The sequence below is a fragment of the Protopterus annectens genome, chromosome 4.part0, assembly GCF_019279795.1.
Source record: "Protopterus annectens isolate FY-2018-M chromosome 4.part0, PAN1.0, whole genome shotgun sequence".
NCBI classification, from domain to species: Eukaryota; Metazoa; Chordata; order Ceratodontiformes; family Protopteridae; genus Protopterus; species Protopterus annectens.
Window position 1 is genome coordinate 197,016,599 of NC_056733.1, and position 23,320 is coordinate 197,039,918.

At 42.4% G+C, this 23,320-nt stretch overlaps 1 protein-coding gene across 1 annotated transcript in view; it reads left to right on the forward strand.

Annotated features, from left to right (window-relative positions):
• SLC25A10 (solute carrier family 25 member 10) overlaps positions 1 to 23,320 on the forward strand; it is a 518,101-nt gene that overhangs the window by 200,533 nt on the left and 294,248 nt on the right. The window contains exon 3 of the mRNA XM_044068197.1: positions 1,712 to 1,826. Coding sequence (XP_043924132.1) covers positions 1,712 to 1,826 — 115 coding nt within the window. The remainder of the gene's footprint in view (positions 1 to 1,711; positions 1,827 to 23,320) is intronic.

Below are 23,320 nucleotides of genomic sequence, written 5' to 3' on the forward strand. Positions count from 1 at the left end.
ACGCCAAGGGGCCCCTTATATTTAATTATGGTAGGTACAAAACTGTACTTTTCTGGTTGTTTGACAGTTACTACTAAAAATAGACCTGACACTGTACCCTAAACTATACCATGCCTAGCATAAACACTGTTGGGGAGAGAGGGAATTTATTCCTGTCTTCCTTTTTAAAACTCTAAAAATGTAAGGTATGTTTCTGCGTGGGGAAAACAGAAAATGCAACACATGAAAGTTGAGTAGTAATATTGTAACTAGTTACATTTTCTTCTGCTAATTATTTAAAACCTTGTTTGTAACAACTCACATACTTGTCTGCCAATTGTTAATACTCTGTATAATTGAATTTGCCTGAGGAGCATTTTTTTTCTCTCCAGGTCTCTGCTTGTAAGATCCTATAGCTGATTGTTACTACTATGCTACTAAAATTTAATAAATTGTTTTCTAGTCCAGAGGAGCTTTTCTCCCCTGGTCTCTGCTGAAAATGAGCCAAAAGCTCAGCCAGACTAACCCGGTTAACAAATGTAAAATAAATAAATTCATACTGTGCTGTATTTCTTTGATTTTTTTTTTCCTGCTGGTTGCTTGAATACTGGTTAACTGAGAGTTTACTGCATAAATTATTTCGATATTCACCAGTGACATTTACAAAATTCCATCTAGCTAGGATGGCATTATCTCTCTTCGTCACAGATCCATACTGAAAACTAAAATAGGTTCCAGTGTCCTGGAAAACTATCCCTATTTCACAAATAAAACCATGAATACTGTTTTCTCTTTAACATATTTTGGACTCTGGATAGATCACATACTCTTTTAAAATGTATCCTGATAAACTGCAGCTAAAGTCAGTAAATGGTTGCAGAGGTATGCTTACTAAAGAAGCAAAATGTGATAGTCTGAGGTACTTTACTTTACATTCTGGGCCTTGCCCGCCAATCATTACCACTGTTTTTGTATGAATATTTTTCAGCTGAATAACTTAACAAAATCATGTCTGCCATTTTATGCTACTTGTCTTCCCCAATGCACTCCTTACACTGTCATCATGTCTGAACTGACTGTTCCTTGATTTTTCAGCATTTCTTTTAACTTATTTTGTGTAGGCTTTTACAGAACCTCTCATACCGTACATTATTAAGTTTACCTTCAGTGAAACTGCCATTTGGCAAATTTGCAACTTCATTGATCTCTCTTGTCTGCCTTAATGTGTCTTTCCATCAACTTCCTACTACTAGAAAAGCATTTAGTATATGAGGGCCATCTCTTTAGAACAATATTTCCTACATTATCTGTAAAGTATTCTGTATCTGTCTGGGATTGAAACTTTTTTTTTCTTCACCAGTAAACCCATTAGTGTTATCTCCTTATTTACCAATCCTCTGCCTCAGTTGTTTTTTTCTTAAGAGAAACATGTCCATTTTTGCTGTTATGTATCCCTTCAGAACTCCCTAACTTCCCAAGTGTGCAGAAATCTGCAAGCCCAAGTTACATTCATTGAGGATGGTTAACCATTGTACTTTCATGAAATGTGTGCATAGGGTTTAACACCATGTCCTATTTTACCTTCTAGCTATTTAGTAGTAGTGAATTATTAAAATGTTGTGTTAGGTAGGAGTGTTTTAGTTGTGTAATGATACAATGATCTGTAGGGCTGTGTTGTAATTCTTTTACTCTGTCTCATTTCGTGGTTGACTCTGCGTATTTTTCGTTTCAGCTAACCTACTCCATGACCCGCTTTGCAATATATGAAACTGTGAGGGATAAAGTTGCAGGCGGAAACAAGGGACCCCTTCCATTCTACCAGAAAGTACTGCTAGGAGCATTTGGAGGTATGGATATTTTGTTTGTGGACTGGATTTGTCGAACTCGGCTGGGATACAGTGTGTGTCATCTTTTCATGTCATTTTCCCTTTACTCCGTTTCAAGCTGGGAGGTGTAAAAACTTCAGCAAAAGCAAAGTGGTCTCACAGTATCCATTTACAGGTCTCGTGTCCCGGTTTTGTGTATTGCTTAACTTATCCTGTTATGATCCCTAAACATGTGGCAACAAAACATACTGAAACTTAGTGTGCCAAAGTAATTCTAATATTGTAAGTCTCCAAAAGCAGAAAAGTAGATCTTCATCGTGCATACAGCTACAGTCATAACAGATGGGTTATCTTGCCGTCAAGTGGATCCTCGGTCGGCCGAATTCCAAAGTCTAGGTCCGGTGTCGGTTGTCGTCGCTTCTTCCCTGACGTCAGTGTGGCAGGGGTATAAAAGAACCAGCCGACGCCATTTTCTTCAGTCTTTCTTGCCGTGCGGTGCCCGAAGCAGAAGCAGTTCGCAAGTGCCGGTCGGCCAGCTCCTGAGATTTACGAAAATATTTCAGCCAAAGTCTTCTTGAAAGCTAAGTACCCCGTTGGGGAAACTTTTCTTCCCTCAGACCGATGTCAGACAAAGTTAATAATTGCATTTCATGTGGGAAGCAAATACCGCATAAGGATTTCCATTCCTTCTGTATTCCTTGCTTAGGCCCAGACCACGACGTCTCGGCCTGTCGTTTTTGTGCTAGATTCAACGAACGTACTATTAAGCGTCGGGCGGAGTTCGCCCAACACTATTTTGGTAAAATTTAATTGCCGGATACTCGACTCCTGTTTTGAGTAAAAGACGAAAGATACGGACCGACATATGAGGTCCGGTGACTTCACCGACACCACGCTAAAGCCGGCTACGGTGCTGTTCTCAGCGAGGCCTCGCAGCCCCTGAGTACCGATGACGCTTCTTTAGCGGTGTCTTCTGTGCCAGGTCGCAGGCTCTTCAGCCCCACCGACTACAGATACCGACGCCACTCTTGGCGGGGAAACTCAGAATTTAGACAGGCCTGCCACCTCTCAAGGTGTCTTCAGGCCTTCCTCTTTTTCCATTAAGGCTTTCACAAAATCCTAAAGCAGCCATGAAAACTAAGACAAGCTCCACAGAGCCCCTCTCAAGGCCCCATGCCTAAAAAACAGATGCTCAAAATGGCTGAGGATTTGATTACTCTTATCAGGGGTTCTCAACCCCCCTCAGACAAAAGGCCCAGATTGGAGGTAGACTACCCTTCCTCAGACCAAGCCTCTATTACCTCAGAACATTCTGAGGACCAGGAATATTCATATTCCCCTTTTGAAGACTCTAATGCTGAGGAGTCCATTCCCTCGGTCTCCCCCCCCCCAAGGACTATTCTTTTGGGGAAACCTTACATACCTTGAGGGAACACTTTCACTGGGAAAGCCAAGATTACTCAGATTCCAAGAAAAGGCTCAGGGATTTTCTCTTGCTTTCTCAGCACAGGCCTCTGGCCATCCCTCCTGTCTTGGATATATTAGATGATGTGTACACAGAAGCCAGCCTCAAACCAGATTCTTTACCTCCAGATCCTGTTAAACCTGATTGGTATTACCGGGTTCCTGATTGACACCAATTCCTATACAAAAGCCATGCTGCTGACCCAGAAACTATTTCACAGGGTCCCAAGGGAATTAAGGCCTCTACTGCCAAAAACCCATTACCTTCAGAGAGAGATTTCAGAGCTTTAGAAAGGTGGGGGGAAAAAGGTATACACCTCGGCCACTTTAACCATGAGGGCATTAAACTGTCAGTTCCATATGTTAAAGTATCAACAGTTTTTGTTATTTCAGTTGAAAAGCAAAATGACACAACCTGAACAACCAGATTTAAAGGAGTTGCAGGATTTATTGCATAGTGCAGAGCAAGTGGGTAAACATACCTTGCAATGTGGTTTTGATGCTTTAGAGGCCTCATGTAGAGCTGCTGTTACAGGGTCTGTAGACATGCTTGGCTCAAAGAGCAGACCTTACCAGATCATGTCAAAGCTAAATTACTAGATGCACCTCTTCAAAAAGATGTATTGTTTGGTGTTAAAGCTGAGGAGGTACTAAAGAAAATGGAGGAAAAGGCAAGATTAATGCAAACAGTGAAAGATTTCCTACAGGTACAACCTCCACGTTTCAGCAGAAACTGGCCTTCAAAAAATTGGTCCTTTCCAGCCACGGACAGACCTCAAAGAGGTAGATACAGGCGCCTGAGGGGTAGAGGGCAATCTCAAGGATCATTTAGAGCCAGACAATGGCAAGCACCTACACCAAGAGGTAGAGAAGATAGATCACAGTCATTCAGAAAGCAGACACAATGACTTTCCCCTTTGCATGCCAAGCAAAGCTTTAATGGCAGCACCTTTAGGCGGAAAACTGGCATTATTTTCAAAAAATTGGCATATTGTCACAAAAGACAAATGGATCCTGGACATTATAGACAGAGGCTACAGATTCCACTTTCACACCCTTCCAAAAATGAGAGGCATGCCAAACCTGCCACAAAATCAAAGGGCAGAGGCACAAAAACAAATTTCAGCTCTCATGGACATGAAAGCTATTCAAGAGGTACCTGCAAAAGAACAGGGTCAAGGTTTTTATTCCAGACTATTCCCGGTACCAAGGAAGGACAAAAATTGGAGACCTGTTTTGTACCTATCCATCTTAAACACATATTACTCGTACCAAAATTCAAGATGCTCACATTACAGCAGCTTCTTCCCATGCTAGGCAAGGAGTCTTGGCTGGTAACATTGGACCTCAAGGAGGCATACCTGCATGTCCCTATCAGACAAGATTGCAGAAGATACCTCAGATTTCTTGCAGGTTCAACACATTATCAATTCTCTGCATTGCCCTTTGGCTTATTTACTGTGCCCAGAGTGTTTACGAAATGCCTGGCATCAGTAATTGCCTTTTGCAGACTTCAAGGGATACAAATATACCCATATCTGGACGACTGCCTGATCCAAGCGGACAGCAAGCACATACTTCTGAAACACCTGGCGTTTGTAATAAAATTGTTGAACTTTCTGGGATACACAGTCAACAAAAAGAAATCAAAAGTAATACCCTCTCAAGCAATAATTTTCCTGGGTGCCAGCTTGAATACAAACACACAGATGGCCTACCTCACGCCAGAGAAGCAAGGGCAACTATCTCAATACTTCAGAAAAATGGCAACCTTCACCGGGCTGACTGCAAGGAAAGTCCTGCAGGCTCTGGGATTCATGGCATCTTGCATCCTGCTGATCCCATGTGCAAAGCTGCATATGAGGAAACTTCAATGGTACCTAAAAAACATATGGTCTCAACACAGCCACAGTTTGGAAACAATTATACCACTCATTCCATGTCTTCAAAAGGAATTTCTGTGGTGGGCTCAAGCATGCCAAAGAAACATAGGTCTCCCCTTCTGCATGCCTCAAGCAAATCAAATCATCACAACAGATGCCTCGGACTACGCCTGGGGATGCACATGACAGATTAGTGCATTCAGGGCAAATGGTCCCAAAAAGAGAAGCACCTACACATCAATCAAAAGGAAATGCTAGCAGTACAAAATGCTATTATGGCCTTCAAAGACCTACTGCATCCAGGCCAGCTATTGATAAGGACAGACAACACCACAGTGATGTGGTACATAAACAAACAGGGAGGAACTCATTCATACCCCCTGTGCAGACTAGCCATGTCCCTTTGGAACACAGCTCTGGAATTGCAAATCCAACTTCAAGCACAATTCCTGCCAGGGAAGGAAAACACGCTGGCAGACAACCTAAGCAGAAATATGACAGATCCACACGAATGGAAGTTGCATCCTCAAGTTTTCGCAAAGATAATTCAGGCATGGGGATGGCCAGACATAGATCTCTTTGCTAACCATAGAAATTACCAACTGAAAAAATTTTGCTCAAGGACCTATCATCCACAGACCTAGAAAGTGGACGCACTTTCTTTCAATTGGACAACATTGACAGTCTATGCCTTTCCACCTCTTCCTCTGCTGCCCAAAGTTCTATTAAAAGCCAGAGCAGAGAGGCCAAAGATGATTCTCATTGCTCCAGACTGGCCAAGACAACACTGGTATCCACTCCTGAAGAGCATGATGCATTCCCCACCATGGATCCTGCCTCTAGTGCCTCTTCTGTTGACCCAGCACAACTTCAAAACTCTTCACAGTCAGCTGAAAACCCTCAATCTAGCCGCATGGAGGATTCCTTGATTTCCCAACAGACCCTCCTCTCCAAGGAGGTGCAGGATGTCATCTTGGAGGCCAGAAGACCTTCTACTAGAAAAGCCTACGCCGCCAAATGGAAACGGTTTTGTGCCTGGAATCAGAAAAAGGGCCAGAATCCTTGGGTACTAAATTTACCTCAAATATTACAGTACCTAGCTGAGATGTTAAACAGTGGACATTCCTTCTCCTCCAAGATCCATGCTTCAGCCATTTCTGCACTTTCTCCAAGCACTATCACCTTCCACTATACTCTAAATCTAGACCGGGCTTTGCCACAGCAGTCTTGCAGGGCATCCTTGCTCCTCCTAGTTCCACTTAGTGCCTGCCACCCCGTTTTAGCTTTGGGATTCTACCCATCTGTTATGATTGCAGCTGTATGCACGATGAACATAGTACAGTTTTGTACCTACCATAAATGTAGATGTTAGAGTGCTAATACAGCTGCAGTCCAGGTTTCCCTCCCTCCATCCCCTCTTGGGACAGGCCTTATGACAAACACCTCCTCATACAACCTGATTGGGGTATTCTTTTATGGTGTATTTGCTTGAAAACTACAGATGTTCTTCATTCCACATTGCTGCAGTCCTAACTATTGGGTAGTCCGCTGTCCAGTCGGCCCGAATACCAAAGTATATGGCTGACGTCGGTCAGGGCGCATTAGACTGACGTCAGTACGTCAGGGTACTAATGCGCATGACCGACGTCATATCCTCTGTCTTTTTTGCCGCATGGTCCGATGCAGAAGCAATTTTGCGAGTGCAGGTTGGCGTTCTGAAAGTTTCTGAAGTCAGAGTTTCAGACCGAATCAAAGTTGGCTAAGTACCCCGTTGGGGAATATTTTGGTTTTTTCTTGCCTCAGTATTTAACCGGATGTCAGAAAAAGTGAATAACTGTATTTCTTGTGGGAAACAGATACCTCATAGGGATTACCATACTTTGTGTATACCTTGTTTAGGGCCTGAGCACGACGTTGTTGGATGCCGCTCTTGTGCTAGATTTAACAAACGCACTATTAAGAGAAGGTTAGACTGTGCCAGGTTAGTTTTTGGAAAGCGTTGTAATTATAAAATGCCGACGGATGCACCGACGCCCGCTTCGCAAAAAGCGCAAGGATAAAGCAGCAAAGCCTAGAGTGGAAGAACCGACAGTCCCTGACGCGGTTCTTTAGAAGGCTCAGTGGAGCCGGAGGTTCTGCCAGGTGTTTCTTTGGAGTCTCAGGGAGAGACTTTATTGTTACAGGATGTATCCTCTCAGGAAGTAGGCCAGGCTGAGGGGCTTCTCAGGTGGCTGTTCTTCCCTCTCTTCCTAAGGTGGTTAGGGCCTCCCCTCTGTTTCCAAGGCTTCTTTGAGAGGCAGGCCTAGTGTAGCTTCAGTGGGGGTTTCTCCTAGTGCTTCAGGGTCTTTGCCTAAGAAACATATGCTTAAAATGGCAGAGGATTTGATTACTATGATTAGAGGTTCTATGCCCCTCCTGATAAGAGGCCTAGGGTGGAACCTGAGTTTGAGAGTTTTGAGCACTGTTCGGAGGCTTCTGAGTCTTGGCTGAAGACTTGCAGGAGTATCCTCCTTATTCTGATTCTGATGTGGATGATTCTACTCCTTCAGCTTCTCCTCCTGAGGATTTTTCATTTTCAGAGACTCTGCATTCCATGAGGGAGCATTTTAAATGGGAAGGCCAAGATTTCTCTGATTCCAGGAAGAGGCTTAGGGAATTCTTGTTTTACCCCAGCATAGGCCTTTAGCTATACCTCCTGTTCTGAATGTGGTGGAAGATGTTTTTGCAGAGGCTTCCTGAATCCTGATTCTTTGCCTCCTGCCCCAGTTAAACCGGATAGGTACTATAGGGTGCCTGAGGCTCATAAGTATCTTTTAAGAGTCCTAGGGCAGACCCGAAACTGTCTCTCAGGGGCCTAAAGGGTGAAGGCCTCTGTTGTTAAAAATCCTGTTCCTCCTGATAAAGAGGCAAGGGCTTTGGATAGATGGGGAAAGAAAGTGTATACTTCTTCCACTTTAGCCATGAGGGCATTGAATTGTCAGTTTCACATGTTAAAATATCAGAATTACCTCCTTTCACAACTGAAATCTAAGGTGGATGCTCTGGCAGAAGGTATTGAGTGTAAAGAGTTGCAGGATTTAGTTCATGTGTCTGAACAGGTAGGTAAACATTCCTTGCAGTGTGGTTTTGATGCTGTGCAGGCCTCCTCGAGGGTGGCTGCCACTGGTTCTGTTCTTCGTAGGCATGCCTGGTTGAGAGATCAGAATTTAGCTGAGCATGTTAAAACAAGGATTTTGGATGCTCCTTTGCAGTCTGATGTGTTGTTTGGTTCGCCTGTGGAAGCAGTTTTAAAGAAAATGGAGGACAAGGCTAAGTCTATGCAAACTGTTAAGGATTTTTGCAGGTGCAGCCTCCAGTTTAGTAGAAATTGGCCTACTAAGGGATGGACTTATCCTGCTTATGATTCCCAGTCTAGGGGTAGGTCTAGACGTGGTAGGGGCAGAGCTCAAGGTTCTTTTAGGCCTAGGACAGGAGTTCCCCTGCTCAGACTTCTGGTGAGGGCAGGGGTCAGTCCTTTCGTAAGCAGACCCAATGACCTGCCTTTTCAGCTGCCAGTACATTCTCGCCTGGCAGCACCTTTGGGAGGAAGGCTGTCTCTTTTCAAAGAAAATTGGGATTTAATTACCCAAGACAGATGGGTTCTGGATATCATTCACCACGGTTACAGGTTTTATTTCCATACCTTGCCTCCTTTCAAAGGCATGCCAGACATTCCTCCTCTACAAAGAAAAGAGGCTCACAAGCAAATTTCTCTGTTGCTCCAAATAGGGGCCATTCAGCCAGTTCCTGTGCCAGAAAGGGGCCTAGGATTTTATTCTCGCCTGTTCCTAGTACCGAAGAAGGGGAACACGTGGAGACCAATTTTGGATTTATCTATCCTCAACACTTATCTGGACATTCCCAAGTTCAAAATGTTGACGTTACAACAGCTTTTACCTCTGTTGGGCAAAGATCACTGGATGGTAACTTTAGATCTCAAGGAAGCTTACCTTCATGTGCCTATAAGACTAAGTTGCAGGAAGTATCTGCGTTTTCGAGCTGGAAATTCTCATTATCAGTTCTCTGCATTGCCCTTTGGCTTATCCACTGCACCCAGAGTATTCACAAAGGTTCTGGCTCCAGTGATAGCTTACTTCAGGCTAAAAGGAATTCAAATCTATCCTTACTTGGACGACTGCCTGATTCTAGCTCAAGAAAAGGAAGACCTTCTACAGCATTTGGATTATGTCATAGCAGTGCTAAGATGCCTAGGGTATTCTGTGAGCGAAATAAAGTCCAGTCTAGTACCCTCTCAAGACATGTGCTTTCTGGGTGTGAGACTGAATACAGCAGCCCAGATGGCCTTTTAACCCCGGACAAACAAAAGAATCTTTCCAGTTACTTCCATCAACTATCTCTTCAGTCTGGGCTGACTGCAAGGACAGTCCTTCAAGCCTTAGGGTTCATGGCATCTTGTATTCTGGTGCTTCCCAATGCCAAACTGCATATGAGGAAGCTGCAATGGTATCTCAAAAATGTATGGACACAGCACTGCCAGGATTTGGACACTGTCATTCAAATAATACCTTGCATTCAAAAGGAATTTTTGTGGTGGGCTCAGGAATGTCACCTAAACAAGGGACTCTCTGTGACCCGGCCAGAGGCGAGTCAGATTCTAACGACAGATGCCTCAGACATTGCTTGGGGAGCTCATCTAAATGGAAAGTGGATACAAGACAAGTGGCCTGCCAGACTACAGCATCTACATATCAACATGAAAGAGATGTTAGCAGTCCAGTTTGCATTAATGGCTTTCAAGGAGTTACTTCTTCCAGGGCAGGTGTTGATTCTAACAGACAACACAACTGTCATGTGGTACATCAACAAGCAGGAGGGATCACATTCTTACCCATTGTGCAGGCAAGCAATGATTTTATGGGAGACTGCGCTCAGCTTGCAACTAACTCTTCAGGCAAGGTTTCTGCGGAGCACAGAACTCCTTAGCAGATGTGTTAAGCAGACAAATCATGGATCCCCACGAGTGGAAACTGGATCTTCATGTATTTCAAAACTTGACAGTGTCATGGGGAACTCCAGACATAGATCTGTTCGCTTCTCCACTAAACCACCAGCTGCCAAAGTTTTGCACAAAGAGGTTTCATCACACAGCTTGGAAAGTGGATGCTCTTTCTTTCAGTTGGAAAAATCTTCATGTGTATGCTTTTCCACCTCTGCCTCTTCTTCCAAAGGTGCTTCTAAAGGTCAGACAAGACAAGCCAAGGATGATTTTAATAGCTCCAGATTGGCCTCGGCAGCACTGGTATCCATTACTGAGGAGTCTGGTAAGGAAGCCTCCATGGCCTTTACCCTTGATTCCACACCTGTTGTCTCAGAGGGACGGTCACCTGCTCAATGTCAAGCTTCACTCTCTTCATCTAACAGCCTGGCATATTCTGTTTTGAAAGACAGCAGGTCTCAACTTCCTCAACAAGTTTTAAATGTGATTATGGAAGCCAGGAGACCTAGTACAAGGAAAGTGTACGCAGAAAAATGGAAGAGATTTTTATTTTGGAGTGCAGCAAACAATTTGGAGATTTCTGAGCCTAATTTGAGTGTGGCTCTTCAATATCTTACTGAGTTATTGGACAAAGGTTTGTCTTTCTCTTCCATTAAGATTCATGCTGCAGCAATTTCAGCTCACTATGATTGTGACCCACCATTGTTTTCGCATCCTTTGTTCAAGCAATTTCTTAGAGGGGCAAAGAATATAAGGCTCCTACTCCTGCTTGGGATCTCAATTTTGTGTTGGAGAAACTTACTCTACAACCTTTTGAGCCTCGGCTACTGCTGAATTGAAATACTTGTCATGGAAGACTGCTTTTTTGTTGGCCATTACTTCTGCAAGAAGGGTTTCTGAGTTGCAGGCCCTTATGGCGGTAGAGCCTTTTTTGATTTTTCATAAGGATAGGGTATCTTTACGTACTAATCCTTCCTTTATGCCTAAGGTGGTTTCTAGTGTGGCTTTAAACCAAACTATTCATTTGCCTACTTTTATGCAGATCCCCAAAATAAAGGGAAAAGATTTTGCACACTTTAGATGTACACAGGCAGTTGCGTTATTATTTGAGCAGGACTAAGGATTTTAGGCAGTCTCAGCAGTTGTTTGTTTCTTTTGCTTTGGGTTCGCAGGGCAAGCCTGTGTCAAAACAAACTATTTCTAGGTGGATTGGGTTTTGCATTGCATTTTGTTATTCCCATCATGGCAAGGAGATTCCAGTTGGGATTAGGCCTCATTCCACTAGGGCTACTGCCACTTCAACAGCATTTCTAAGGGGGGTGGCAACTAAGGATATTTTGGAGGCAGCTACTTGGAGTTCAGTGCATACTTTCTCTAAGCATTATCACCTTCCTCTCTACTCTAAGTCTAGGGCTGGTTTTGCCACAGCTATTTTGCAAGGCATGTTGTCAGTTCCTGCTTCCTTATGATTTGCCAGCCTCCCTTACCTCTGCTTTGGGATTCTACCCAATAGTTAGGACTGCAGCAATGTGGAATGAAGAACATAGTACAGTTTTGTACCTACCATAAATGTAGATGTTCGAGGATCCACATTGCTGCAGTCCAATTTACCTCCCTCCTTCCCCTCTGTGTTTAGGGGTGGTTGTGTAGGTGAGGTTATATTCTAGTACTTTTGTATATATTGTACATATTTTTGGTGCAGGTATGTTTGGTGTTTTTGGTTTTGGCCTTATCTTTTCAGGGTCTTCTGACATCTGGGGCAAGAAAAGACTGAGGATATGACGTCGGTCATGCGCATTAGTACCCTGACGTACTGACATCAGTCTAATGCGCCCTGACCGACGTCAGCCATATACTTTGGTATTCGGGCCGACTGGACAGCGGACTACCCAATAGTTAGGACTGCAGCAATGTGGATCCTCGAACATCTACATTTATGGTAGGTACAAAACTGTACTTTTTTTTTTTATTATATTACATTGCATTATTACATAAGTTTATGTTTTGCCTTCCTTCTGGGGGCACCTGACATCTGGGGCAAGAAAAACTGAAGAAAATGGCGTCGGTTGGTTCTTTTATTCCCCTGCCGCACTGACGTCAGGGAAGAAGCGACGACAACCGACGCCGGACCTAGACTTTGGAATTCGGCCGACCGAGGACCCGCCTGACGACAGGATAACCCATCTGTTATGACTGCAGCTGTATTAGCACTCGAACATCTACATTTATGGTAGGTACAAAACTGTACTTTATTCAAGGAGCAATACCCCTGCAGCCCACCACTTAATTATTTAGTTTAATTTCAAAGTTATATGACCTTGGTAAGAAAGACCGTGTTTGAGTTTGCTGCAAAAGAAAAGCATTTCCTCTACCTCCAAAACTGGGCAACTTCAGAATTGAATAAATGTATTACACTTTGACATGAGGGGTACAGGGGTGTTCTTCGCCCTCTGCATAGGGGTACAGGGGAGTTCTTGACCCTCAGCATAACTTCTGTCACCAAGTGTCTTGTTTGTATTAGCCACTTGTTGCATATGCAGTTTTTGTGTGTTTTTGTGTCTCAGTAGGTATATCTGAGGTTGTAGCAGTAGTCCTCCATACTGAATGTGTGTTTTAGTGTATACCTTTGTACAGACATCTTTTTTGGGTGACATGTAATAGTTGCACAGGTTATTTTGCCTTTTATTGATAGGTAGTGTCTATATTGTGGAATTTTATTGTTTTACTAGCTGTGTATGTGAGCTGTGTGTTCAGTCAGTTGAAGCTTGATACAACTTTTGTCATGTGGTTGTTATGTAGAGGGACTCCTTTCCCATGCTGTCTCCTATGTTGGGTAAAGTGTTGTAGAATGAGTTTAGTAGTACCTTGGCAGCATGGTGTGAAAAATTAATTATGCAAATTAATTCACATTATTGCTGCTAAACTGTGCAGAGTGTCCCCTTAATAGAGTCTATAGTATGAAATTAAAAACACAAATAAAAAAAACGTACAACCAAACACAACGATGTCAGGGAAAAAATGTAAACAGCTCTGAACTACAATAAATGCCAGAAAGCAGTTTGTTTCAAAAGCCCAGTGAGTTCTTCAGACTGAGATGAAGACACTTAAAATCTTAAAAACTGTAACAAATGACATTACAGTTTTTTTCTCGAAGTCTCTTGAATTTGGGATATGTCTCATTTTAAGCTTGTTTTTAAGTCATACTTGCTTGTTTTACTGACTTGATAAGGGGGCTTCATCACTTGGCTGTACAGTAACAGTAACCAAGGGGCACCACACCAAGTAAAAAACACACAAATGTCACTAAAATAACTGAAATACCATCCTTGTAGAAAATGCACTTAGGAAGTAAAAATAAAAATCCAGTAATTTATTAGTATTGAGCGTTTTCTTCTCCTGTAAGAGACTTCATCAGAATATAACTTCCCACTAAAAATGAACCATTTAAAGTCTTTCAATTAATGACATCATAATTGAACCTCATTAATTCCAATTTTTTTACATAGCATTAAAGAAACCATGTCATAAAAATGTTGAATATATTCAAAAACCCTACTAAAATTCACATATAAACATATAGTATCTACTTACTTATAGTAATGTGAAACCCAAATTCACATCATGTGTGGTTTTTACTTGGTGTGGTGTTCCATGGTGTTTGTATACATTTTGCACACCTATACTAGCCTTTTCTGAGGCTAAATAGATACTTTATATGCCTTTGGTCTTTCTGGGACTGATGTTACCGAAGAGGCCAAAGCGGGAGGTAAAGCAGCTAAGGCTGGAAGTCTGAGTTGAAAGGGGAGCTTACCAATTGAGCTTTTTACTCGGAAGGAAAACTGTTCATGCCTAGCTCCTGGGCAGTCTTTTATGGGTACACAGTCCCATTTACATCCTAATAGCCATGGTTCTACGAGTACTCAGGCATGTTCCATTTTAAATCACCCTCCTGGTGATTTTAGAGGAAACAACGCTATTGGCTGTGCAGGTCTCATGGGAGTTGATCCGGGACTGCAACAGGAAGTGACTGTGGCTTCTGAGGTACGGAGCCACAATTTGGTGAATTCTTCTACTTTTTCTGCTTCTCTACCCCAGGACATTTGTTTAAATCAACAAGGAGTGCTTAATGGCCCTAGTTCAGCTGGCGGCAGTCGTTCGTTGCAAGGTACTATTTATTACAACAAAAATGTTGCTGGTTATAGTAATAATACTGTTAATGGTGGTTCTGGTACCTTGCAAAGGTGGGGAGATGAGGTATCAGGTCCTGGAGATGTTAATGCAAAATTTTCCACCATATTGAGTAAGCAGTTCAACATTTCAGGGGATGGTGCAATTCCAATAGAGTGTATTGGTGAAAGTGAAGGGACTGAAGCATGCTCCCGTAAGGACTTGATTTATCGGCTTGAAAAGAGACTGTTCAAACTCAAAACTTTACAGATGGACATTGCATATTTGAGTCAATGTATTAGTTGAAAAATTATACCACAAGGGTTAAGATTGTATAAATTCCCCTTTGGTATAATATACAATGAAGAAATTGTTAATGATTTTGTGCAGTTTTTTGATGAAATAGGGTTGAATTTGCTTAGAAAAACAGTGTTTTACTACGAAAAGCAAAAAGATGTGATAGCAAAAGAGGTAGATGTTTTGAATAACAAAATTAAAAGATTTGTTGTTTTTTCAGTACAATGCAATGTATTTCAAAGTGCTTGATAAGGTGGAAAGGAGATGTTGTAATATGTTTCAAAAGAAAAAAACGCAAGCTGGATAGGGACCAGAAAAGTTATTTTAACAAACAGGTTTATCCTATTAAACAATTAACAACAAACGTTATGTTCCTTATGGGGAAGAAGTTAGAAATTCTAGTAGTTCTAGTAGTTACAGTGAACTGTGGTTAGAAGAGGTGAAACTTGGAACCTGGATGGAGAAATGGGGGAGGGGGAACAGGATTTTCCAGTAGTCAGACGCTTGGAGAGACTAGCACAACATTACATGGCGAACGGGGAATACAGCAAGAGTTATTACCCACCGAGGAGGAATGCATACCCCAATGGGAACAGATACAGGAATTAGCATACACAAGACAGGACATGGGTTCACTATATATAATTTTACAGATAGAAATATTACTGATGATTATTTCCACTTATTTTCCAAGGGGATTAAGTTTATTCCCTTTTCCAAGGGTAAATTAGTTATAAAATATTCTTGCATTGAATATGTATACCAGGAAATTAAATTTTGAAATCATGTTGGGTAATAAGGAAAATGAAAATATAGTGAGTTCTAATACATCTATTTCTTTACCTAAAAAACAAATTACCTATAATCCACCCTATGCATCCCTTAGTAGAAACATATGAAAAGCTGGTTCTGGAAGATATTTATGGCATGGCTCAGGGTTACAACAGGAGACAGGGTAACTTAACAGAGGGAGAATATAACCTCTTGTTAGATTTAAGGAAAGACAAACAGATTTGTGTCATGGTTCCAGACAAAGGGGGAGGGGTAGTGGTATACAAAAGTTTAGATTATTTGAATGAGATGCAGAATTTACTTTTTGATGAGACTACCTATTTGGGTGTTTCTAGAAATCAAATTAATATTTCCTATTCTAGGATTGATTCATATCTTGAGGAATATCTACTGGATGGAAGAAGTGATGTTGAGCTATATGACTTTTTGTATAGAAGGGACCCTGTGATACCGTTTTTGTTTTGGTATACCCAAGATTCATAAAAATGTTTTGAAACCACCATTTAGACCTATTGTGGCAGACAGGGGCTCCAAAATTCATCCCTTGGCTGAGTTAATAGATTCCTGTGTACAGCATGTGGTTGATAAGACCCTCCACTTAGTAAAGGATTCTTGGGAATTTGGGGGTTTAATAAAAACAGAGTTATGGACAGCGAACATTATCTTTTTAACAACAGATGTCAAAGATTTGTTCACCAGTATTCCCAAGGGGGGAGGGTCTCATGTTGTTTGAACAAGTGTTATTTCAGGAATCTGAACTGGAACATGGCATGGCTACACTGATCTGTGAGATGATGAGCATTACAATAATTTTTTATGGTTTGAGGGAGAGTACTATCAACAGATCAGGGGTGTAGCCATGGGGGCAGTGTGCTCGCCTGTGTATGCCAACTTGGTCCTTCTGGGTTAGGAGAATCAGTATGTATTAAATTGTCCTTTTTGGGGTAATGTCAGGTTGTATGTACGTTATTTGGACGACATGTTTATCCTGTCTGAGGGTAGTGAGTCTGAAATTCCTAGGTTTATTCAGTATTTGAATTCCAGCACGGATTTTTTGGATTTTACATATCAGTATGATACCAAAGGTATAAATTACTTGGATACTTGTATTTCGAAAGGAATTGATGCTCTTGGGTCTAAAATATATAGAAAGGACACTTTTTTTTTCCAATGCATATTTGCATTTTCAAAGTAACCACCCCATGGGACAAAAGAGAAGTATTTTTAAGGGTCAGGCTATCAGGGTGGCCCGTATGACTTCGCATTTGGAGGACTTGGGCCCTGAACTAGAAAAGGTTTCTAGCATGTTCCAAGATAGGGGATACCCCAAATATTTAGTAGAAGAAATTTTGAACGAAGTATATGCGAAATGGGGTGTTTTTTATAAACCACTCCTGGTGGTGGGTTTTACTGCAAGTGTGAACAATTCCAGGGATGGTCTTCAGACTAAAAAGTTCGAAAAAAATTGTGTATTGCAGTACAGTTGGAATACCAATAGTATAAAAAAAGTGATGGAATCTAACTGGAATATTTTTTAGAAATTTTCAACAAAGTGGGAGAGAAACCAATGATGTTCATCGTGTTTCACTGTTGCAGTCATTACACTTGGGTTATCCTGCTGGCAGGCTACCCGCAGTCGGCCTGAATTCCAAAGTCCTGGTCCGGCGTCGGTTGCTTTCGCCTCTTCCCTGACGTCAGTGCGCCAGAGGTATATAAGATGTAGCCGATGCCATTTTCTTCAGTCTTTCTTGCCGCGCGGTGCCTGAAGCAAAAGCAGTTCACAAGTGCCGATCGGCCGACTCCTGAGATTTTCTAAATTGAATTTCAGATCCAAAGTCTTCAATAAAGCTAAGTACCCCATTGGGGAAACGTTTTCCTTGCTCCAGTCCGATGTCAGTAAAAGTTAACAATTGTATTTCTTGTGGGAAGCAAATACCTCATAAGGATTTTCATTCTTACTGTATTCCTTGCCTAGGCCCTGACCACGACGTTGCTAGTTGTCGGTTTTGTGCTAGATTTAACCAATTCACTATTAAGCATCTGTTCGATTTTGCTTTACATTACTTTGGCCGAAGGTTTAACTATATAATGCCGTCGGAACAACCGACGACCGGAGTTCATAAAAAGCGCAAGGAGAAAGAAAAGGACAGGCATCCGAGGTCCAAAACTGACGACGAAGCCTCTTCTAGGCCAGTCGCCAGTTCGCCGGTTCTCAGTGAGGCGCTTTCGCAGCCCCTGACACCCGCTACCTCAGAGCCACAGGCCGACTCCCACGTGGAGACAACTAGGCCTCTGGAAACTCAAGGTATTGGGCCTTTGGAAATTATTCCCTCAGATGGGCCCGGAGCCGCTGAGCAGGCATCGGCTTCTGAGTGTGTTTTCAGACCTACACAGCTTACTATCAAGACCTCTTCAGCAGCCAAGGCAAAGTCTAGAACACCTTTAAAGACAAAGAAACAAGTACAGCATTCTCCTGGACAGTCCTCTATGCCTAAGAAACAGATGCTTAAAATGGCCGAAGATCTAATTACTTTGATCAGGGCTTCCCATCCCCCTCCTGATAAAAGGCCTAGAAAAGACACTGACTATGATTCCTCTGACCAGGTTTCTATTTCTTCTGATTCCTCTTCAGAACAGGGATATTCCCTTCCTCCCTATGAGGACTCTGATGCTGAAGAATCTATCCCTTCAGCCTCTCCTCCTGAGGACTGCTCTTTTGGGGAAACCCTGCACACCATGAGGGAGCATTTCCACTGGGAGTGCCAAGATTATTCAGAATCCAAGAAAAGGCTCAGAGACTTTATGTTATTGCCTCAACACAGACCTCTAGCTATTCCTCCTGTGCTAGATATTGTAGATGATGTATTTTCTGAGTCCAGTCTGTCTCCTGATTCTTTATCCCCTGCACCAGTTAAGCCAGGTAGGTATTACAGGGTTCCAGATTCACATAAATTTCTTTATAAAAACCCTGCAGCTGACCCAGAAACTATATATCAGGGTCCCAAAGGGTTCATGGCCTCCACTGCAAAAAAACCCTGTTCCCTCTGATAGGGATTCTAGAGCACTGGACAGATTGGGTAAAAAAGTTTACATCTCTGCTACTTTAGCTGTAAGGGCTTTAAACTGCCAGTTTCACATGCTTAAATATCAGCAATACCTAATGTCTCTGCTAAAACAGAAAATGCTGCCAAACTCTGAATGTCCTGAAAACAAGGAAATGCAGGATTTATTGCATGCAGCTGAACAAGTGGGAAAGCATACTTTGCAATGTGGTTTTGATTCACTAGAGGCTTCTTGCAGGGCCGCAGTTACAGGCTCTGTCATTCGAAGACATGCTTGGTTAAAGGAACAGAGTCTGCCTGATCATGTTAAAGCAAAATTATTGGATGCTCCATTACAGCATGATACTTTGTTTGGTGTTAAGGCCAAAGAGGTGTTAAAGAAAATGGAGGATAAAGTGAAATCAATGCAGACAGTAAAGGATTTCTTACAGGGTTCAGCCACCCAGATTTAGCAGGAACTGGCCTTCTAAAATTGGTCTTTTCCATTGTCAGACAGGCCACAAAGAGGCAGATACAGACACCCTAGAGGCAGATCTCAGCCCCAAGGCTCATACAGGCCTAAACAATGGGGTGCTTCAACCTCCAAAGGCGGAGAAGACAAATCACAACCATATAGGAAACAGTCCCAATGACTTCCCACTACCAATGCCAAGCACTTACCTTTTGGCAGCACCCTTAGGGGGAAAACTAGCACTTTTCTCACAAAATTGGCACATGATCACCCAGGACAAATGGGTACTGAATATTGTTTCTCAGGGCTACAGGTTCCACTTTCACACCCTCCCAAGGGCAAAAGGTATGCCAGACCTGCCACACAATCAATGGGCAGAGACACAAAAGCAAATCTCATCTCTCATGGACATGAGGGCTATTCAAAGAGTACCACAGCAAGAGCAGGGGCAAGGATTTTACTCAAGACTTTTCTTGGTACCCAGAAAGGACAAAGCATGGAGACCAATACTGGACCTGTCTACTCTAAATACTTATCTGGACGTTCCAAAATTCAAAATGTTGACACTGCAGTAACTTCTACCCATGCTGGGCAAGAAGGCTTGGCTCGTAACTTTGGACCTCAAAGAGGCATACCTGCATGTCCCAATCAGACAATCTTACAGAAGATACCTCAGATTCTTAGCTGGCTCAATGCACTACCAATTCTCTGCACTGCCCTTTGGCTTATCTACTGCACCCAGGGTCTTCACAAAATTCCTGGCACTGGTAATTGCATTTTGCAGACAAAAAGGAATTCAAATATATCCCTATTTGGACGACTGCCTTATTCAAGCAGAGAGCAAGGACATTCTACTAAAGCATCTGGCGTTTGTAAAAAGATTACTAATTTGCCTAGGGTACACAGTAAACGAAAAGAAATCAAAACTAGTGCCCTCTCAAGAGATAATATTCCTGGGTGCAAGCTTAAATACAACTGCCCAGATGGCTTATCTCACGCCAGACAAACAAAGGCAACTGACTCATTACTTCCAAATGATGGCAACAAAAACCCAGTTACCTGCAAGAAAAATTCTGCAGGCTTTGGGCTTCATGGCATCCTGCATTCTGCTAATTTCATATGCAAGACTGCATATGAGGAAGCTACAATGGTATCTAAAAAGTGTTTGGACTCAGCATTGCCACAGCCTGGAAACAATAATTACTCTCATTCCCTGCCTGCAGCCTGGAAACAATAATTACTCTCAACAAGAGTTTCGATGGTGGGCACTGGCCTGTCACCACAACAAGGGACAGCCATTCACTTTACCCACAGCCAGGCAGACACTAACAACAGATGCATCGGATTATGCCTGGGGGCACAGATGGCGATAAAATGTATTCAGGGCACGTGGCCCGCAAGCCAAATGCATCGTCATATCAATCAAAAAGAGATGCTAGCTGTACAGAATGCCCTGACATCAAGGATCTACTCCATCCAGGACAACTATTGCTAAAGACGGACAATACTACAGTCATGTGGTACATAAACAAGCAAGGGGACACACATTCCTACCCCCTCTGCAGGCAAGCCATGACTTTGTGGAACACAGCATTGACCTATCAAGTGCATCTGCAGGCACAATTCCTGCCAGGAAAGACAAATACTCTGGCAGACGAACTAAGCAGATACCTCATGGATCCTCACGAGTGGAAACTAGATCCACAAGTCTTCAACATGATAACAAGGAAATGGGGATGCCCGGACATAGATCTATTTGCCTCCCCTCACAACTGCCAACTACAGAGATTCTGCACAAGGACTTATCACACACAAGCATGGAAGTTGGATGCTGTATCATACAGCTGGAAAACCCTGACAGTTTATGCCTTTCCTCCACTGCCTCTCCTCCCCAAGGTACTCCTAAAGGTCAGACAAGAGAAGCCAAAAATGATTCTGATTGCCCCAGACTGGCCACGCCAGCACTGGTATCCAGTCCTAAAGAGCTTGTCTCAAGGCCCAGCCTGGCCTTTACCTCAAATTCCTCATCTTCTGACCCAACAAAACAATCTGATCTTGCACAGCCAACTCAGAACCTTAAACCTGGCTGCATGGCGGATAATATAACCACTCAGAACACACACCTCTCTCTAAAGCAGTTATGGATGTCATTTTGGAAGCCAGGAGGCCCAGCACCAGAAAATCTTATGCAGAAAAATGGAAGAGATTCTGTGCTTGGAATCGGGCACAAGGAATTGAACCGCTTGTTCCAAATATTCCTCAGATTTTACAGTACCTAACTGAGATGCTGGACAAAGGCCTATCCTTCTCATCAGTTAAGATCCATGCCTCTGCCATTTCAGCTCATTACAATACGGAACCTATTATTTTTTCACATCAACTGCTAAGGCAGTACCTCAGAGGGGGCAAAAACATAAGACCCCCAAGGAGAGCACCGATACCTACATGGGACCTCAACTTTGTCTCGGAAAAGCTCACTGTGCCTCATTTTGAGCCGCCAATACAGCTGAGATAAAATTCTTATCATGGAAAACAGCTCTGCTCCTAGCAATAACTTCAGCAAGAAGAGTCTCGGAGTTACAGGCTTTAATGGCAGTGGAACCTTTTATCATTTTTCATCCGGACAGGGTTTCTCTAAGGACAAACCCAACATTTATGCCAAAGGTAGTGTCCAGTGTGGCTCTTAACCAAACTATTCATTTGCCTACTTTTTATCCAAATCCCCAGAATAAAGGGGAGAGACTTCTGCATTCTTTGGACATACACAGGCAGCTACACTTCTACTTGGACAAAACTAAAGCTTTCAGAAAAACTGAGCAACTTTTAGTGGCATATGCTGCAGGATCACAAAGAAAGGCTATCTCAAAGCAGACTATTTCAAAATGGATAGGACACTGCATTTGTTTCTGCTATGCACAGCATGGCAAATCAGTGCCTAAGGGCATTTGGCCTCATTCGACCAGGGCAGCAGCCACATCGGCAGCCTTTCTCAGAGGAGTACCAACCAAGGAAATTTTGAAGGCTGCAACTTGGAGTTCAGCGCACACTTTTACCAAGCACTACCACTTAAAAATCCAGAGCAGGCTTTGCCACTGCAGTTCTGCAAGGCCTCATAGCCACTCCTAATTCTATTTAGACCCAGCCACCCAACCTCAGCTTTGGGATTCAACCCAAGTGTAATGACTGCAACAGTGAAACACGATGAACATAGTACAGTTGTGTACCTACCATAAATGTAGATGTTCAAGTGTATTCACTGTTGCAGTCCAGGTTACCCACCCACCATCCCCCTTTCTTTGCTGGGACTTATCTGTACTTCTCTATTGTATAAAACCTATGTGGTGTATTTGCTTGTAGATGAATGTATTGTTTGTTTTAGTGTATGCTTTTTATAAGCAATGTTTTTAGCCTACCCTTTTGGGGGCACCTGACATCTGGGGCAAGAAAAACTGAAGAAAATGGCGTCTGCTGCATCTTATATACCCCTGGTGCACTGAGTCAGGGAAGAGGCGACAGCAACCGACGCCGGACCAGGACTTTGGAATTCAGGCCGACTGCGAGTAGCCTGTCAGCAGGATAACAGTGTAATGACTGCAACAGTGAATACACTCCTACATCTACATTTATGGTAGGTACACAACTGTACTTTTATTAACAGGATGTGTCTAAACCTGAAAAAACTTTTTGAAATGAAAATAGATAGGACTGAGGTGGTGGGTTTGGGCACTAGACCATGTGGGATGTGTGCACAATGCCCATAAATTAACAAGCAGGTTTGTTTGGTTTTGAACAATAACTTGAAAAGTGAAATTACATTCAAGAAGGGAAATTGTAATACCACTGGATTAATTTATTTGACAGTATGTGTGTCATGTACTCACCATTATGTGGGGAGTGTATAAACACAGCAGTGACATGAAAAAATCATAAATTATCCACTGCTTTGTACAAGCATTCCCTCACTTGTACAGGGTTTGTGAAATTTGTGTTTGGAATATTTGACATTGTCAAAATGAACCCTAGGGGTGGAGTTTGGAAGAACTTATTAAAGAAAAGAGAAACTCGGTGGCAGCTTAAATTAGCTGCAATGTTTCCACCCGGTCTGAATGAGACTGTTTCTATTGCTCCCATGTTGTTGGAAAGGGCTAATAGATTTTAGTAATATATATATGTATATATATATATATATATATATGTATATAATTTTAAACATGATATATTTAAGTATGTGAATTTGGGTTTCGCATTACTATAAGTAAGTAGATACTATATGTTTATATGTGAATTTTAGTAGGGTTTTTGAATGTATTCAACTTTTTTATGACATAGTTTCTTTAATGCTGTGTAAAAAAAAATTGGAATTAATGAGGTTCACTTATGATGTCATTAATTGAAAGTATTTA